Raw genomic sequence first — 3,714 nt, 5'->3', positions numbered from 1 at the left:
TATTTAAATCTCAAGGAAAAAAGCCTCTTGCAAGTCTTGATATTTCAAAAGAAGGAATATATTAATGTAGAAATGCTAAGTGCAATACTGCAGTATTTTGTAAAAAACATAACCATAGCAGAAAAAGTTACCAAATAAAAATAGAGACATAGGGGAAAAAAGGATGAGATTCTAAAGAGTTACATTCTGAAGGCTCTGCATCAGAAAATGGTTCGGAAATGTTTCTGAAAATACAGTACAATCAATTTTCTCAGGGCCTCCTTGAGCTCCTGGTTCCTCAGGCTGTAGATGAGGGGGTTCAGGGCTGGAGGCACCACCGAGTACAGAACTGACAGGGCCAGATCCAGGGATGGGGAGGAGATGGAGGGGGGCTTCAGGTAGGCAAAAAACCCAATGCTGAGAAACAGGGAGACCACGGCCAGGTGAGGGACGCAGGTGGAAAAGGCTTTGTGCTGTCCCTGCTCAGAGGGGATCCTCAGCACAGCCCTGAAGATCTGCACATAGGAGAAAACAATGAACACAAAAGAAGCAAAGAATAGAAGACCACTTAGCACAAGAAGCCCAAGTTCCCGGAGGTAGGATTTGCAGCAGGAGAGTCTGAGGATCTGTGGGATTTCACAGAAGAACTGGCCCAGGGCATTCCCATGGCACAGGGGCAGGGAAAATGTATTGGCCGTGTGCAGCAGAGCATTGAGAAAGGCACTGGCCCAGGCAGCTGCTGCCATGTGGGCACAAGCTCTGCTGCCCAGGAGGGTCCCGTAGTGCAGGGGTTTGCAGATGGACACGTAGCGGTCGCAGCACATGATGGTCAGGATGGAAACCTCTAATGACATGAAAAACACAAAAAAAAAGAGCTGTGCAGCACATCCAGTGTAGGAGATGGTGCTGGTGTCCCAGAGGGAATTGTGCATGGCTTTGGGGACAGTGGTGCAGATGGAGCCCAGGTCACTGAGGGCCAGGTTGAGCAGGAAGAAGAACATGGGCGTGTGCAGGTGGTGGTCACAGGCTACGGCGCTGATGATGAGGCCGTTGCCCAGGAGGGCAGCCAGGGAGATGCCCAGCAAGAGGCAGAAGTGCAGGAGCTGCAGCTGCCGCGTGTCTGCCAATGCCAGCAGGAGGAAGTGGCTGATGGAGCTGCTGTTGGACATTTGCTGTCTCCAGACATTGGAACCTTTTGAAGAAGGAATCACAGTGATAACTGAGAGGAGGTTTCTCCAGAAAAGTCAAAGCCCTTTCTCATAGACCCTTTCTTGCCGCTAAACACCTCCCCCCATCTATGTCTAGGAGACCTTCCTTCACCTTTGTTGCTGGAGCCCTGATTGCTGCTGGCCAATGTTGTGTGTGGAGCTGGACCTTGGCCTGCAGGACACCTGGGAGTCAGCCCTGATCCCAAGTCAGTGCAGGGGAACAGTGAGGGCAGGGGCCAGTCCTGGTGTTGGGACTTGGATAGAAAATGTTCTAAGGCAGAGGAGCTGCCTGGGTGAAGGGATGGGGATAACAGAAGGCAGAACAAGGGATTCTGCTGCACTGTGGAATAAGAGAGTCCAGGGAGTCAGGCAGAATGTCTGAGGCTTAGTGCAGACTGAGAGGAGCTGCTCTCTCCCTCTCTACTGTTCCAGCTGCCCTGCACTTGCACCTTTTTGAAATCCACTCCTGCGTTACCCTGCACAGCCAGGAGACACAGCCGAGAGCAGAGGATCCCTGGCACACAAAGTGGTTCCTGCCTTTCCCAGATTCAGGAGAGTGGGCTCATTGCCAGCCTCACAGGCTGCCCTGCCCAGAGCTGCCCAGGCACAGGGAGCGGGGACACCCCATTGCTGTGCTCAGCCTGCACAGGAGGAGCCCAAGGGCTGGGCCTGGCCCTGCAGCTGGAACTGCCATTGCAGAGAGCCCCTCAGCAATGCCAGCAGCACCTGGGCAAGGCAAGGAGAGAGAGAGAGCCAGGCCTGAGGAAAAGCCTTTCCCTGGCCAGCCCTGCCCAGTCCCTGCCAGGCAGCAGCAGGGCAGGACAGTGGCCCTCAGGCCCTGGTCAGCAGGGAATGGGTACAGGGCCGCAGAGATTCCCTTCATCTCTGGGGCTGCTCTGCCGGCCCAGGAGGCACTGAGGGCCCCGAGCCCCCGGGCTGAGGGCTGTGCTGGCTGTGAGGGGACACAAGAGCTGTGCTGCTCAGGGCAGTGTCTGCCCTGCAGGGCAGGCCCGGCAGGTGCCACATGTGCCCTGCAGCAGGGCTTCCCTCAGCACTGCCTCCCTCCCTCCCTGCCCACGGCTCTGCTGCTGGAGCTGTCCCAGCCCGAGCTGCTCCTGTGGCCCCGGGCTCCTTCCCTGCGAGAGCTGCCCGAGCCCAGCCCAGCCCCTGGGCCAGCCCTGACCTGCAGCGTCCATGGGCCATGCAGGGATAAAAGAACAGCTCCCCCAGCCTGGGCACCATGGAAAGGAGATGCTGCATGGATTTGGAGGCTGGGCAGGTGCAGGCACTTGCTGAGGCTCCCAGGAATCCTCAGGGTGACCACTTAAGAGCCTCAGCTCCTGCTCTGCCCAGCACAGCTGAGTTTCCATTGCCACCAAGCTGAGCCAGGGAAAAGTGTGAGCACAGATTCAGGAAACAGAGACCCAAGCAGGAAACCCCAGCCCTGAATGAGCTCATGACAAGTCCCCATAGATGGGGAGCCCTGCACTGGAGCACATTCTCCTCCTCCTGTGCCACAGAGAAACTGGGAGAGTCCTCCTGACACATCCCCCAGGCTGTGGGGTGTGCTGGCTTCAGGAGATCCCTCCAGGAGCACAGGGGACATTGCCCTGCACCCACACACTCACCATGCACAGGACTGGGAAAATCTTTCCCCAAGTGAAGTCTCAGCTCAATGTCTTCCCAATCCAATTGCCTTCAGCCTGTCTCTGCCTGGCTCCTGTCCCCTCAGTGCCTGCAGGCAGAGCCCTCAGCCCTGCTGGACTGGGAGAGGAGCTGGCCCTGGGAAGAGCTGTTCCTTTAAAGCACAGCAGCACAGACACAGCACAAGGCCTTTAATGAGCCCCTCAGGGGTTTGGTGTTGTTTATATCAGACTCAGTCCCTGAGAGAGTGTTTTAAATAACTTCTCTAGAACTCAAAGTTAAATTGAAACTCCAAAGTTTCTAAAAGTTTAATAAATCTCTCTGAGAAAGTGTCCCCAGGTTCCAGTTAGAGCAGAATACTGGAGGCAGTGATGACAGCTGGGGACAAACAAGGCCAAGCTCTCTCTGGTGCTGAGCAAAGCTGGATGTGTTTCAGGAATGCCAAGGGCCAAGGCCTGAGCCCCAGCCCCTGGCCAGGCAGATCCTGTCCCTCCCTCCTTGCTCAGGGCTCTTCCCGGGATGGGCACTGGCATGTGGGGATGTGCAGTGCCAAGGGCAGGAGCATGGGGCGGCCCCTGCCAGGCTGCTGAGCAGGGACAAGGAGGCAATGAGGCCCCAGGCCTGCAAGGGTCACTTGTCTCCTGCTCCTGCCTCAGTGCTTTCCATTCTATGGAAAAGAACCATTCCTCTTTCCCAGGCACCCATTGTGGGAAAACAGGACTCCCGTATATCTAACCAATATGATTAAACAGAAGCCATTGATTGTTTATATTATGCACTTATTTATACATTCTAACCCTACTGCACACGCTGATCATGCTCTTCTTCATTGCGTTGTCCTTGTGTTCTGCACGCACTTCTCAGAGTATGTGATAGGTTGCAG

At 55.4% G+C, this 3,714-nt stretch overlaps 1 protein-coding gene across 1 annotated transcript; it reads right to left on the bottom strand.

Moving 5' to 3' along the window:
* Positions 1-200: 200 nt before the first annotated feature.
* LOC141727774 (olfactory receptor 14A16-like) lies at positions 201-1,148 on the bottom strand. Its single transcript, XM_074534059.1, has one exon. It carries the CDS (start codon positions 1,146-1,148, stop codon positions 201-203), a length of 948 nt encoding a protein of 315 aa, XP_074390160.1.
* Between the last annotated feature and the right edge of the window lie 2,566 nt (positions 1,149-3,714).

Source organism: Zonotrichia albicollis, unplaced genomic scaffold (assembly GCF_047830755.1).
Source record: "Zonotrichia albicollis isolate bZonAlb1 unplaced genomic scaffold, bZonAlb1.hap1 Scaffold_254, whole genome shotgun sequence".
In the NCBI taxonomy this organism is placed as follows: Eukaryota; Metazoa; Chordata; class Aves; order Passeriformes; family Passerellidae; genus Zonotrichia; species Zonotrichia albicollis.
The sequence above is the reverse complement of the archived record's forward strand: the minus strand, read 5'-3'. Positions and strand labels throughout refer to the sequence as shown.

What these genes read in the sequence shown, in the direction of transcription:
- LOC141727774 (XM_074534059.1), bottom strand. Translation starts at nt 1,148, where the DNA reads ATGTCCAACAGCAGCTCCATCAGCCACTTCCTCCTGCTGGCATTGGCA.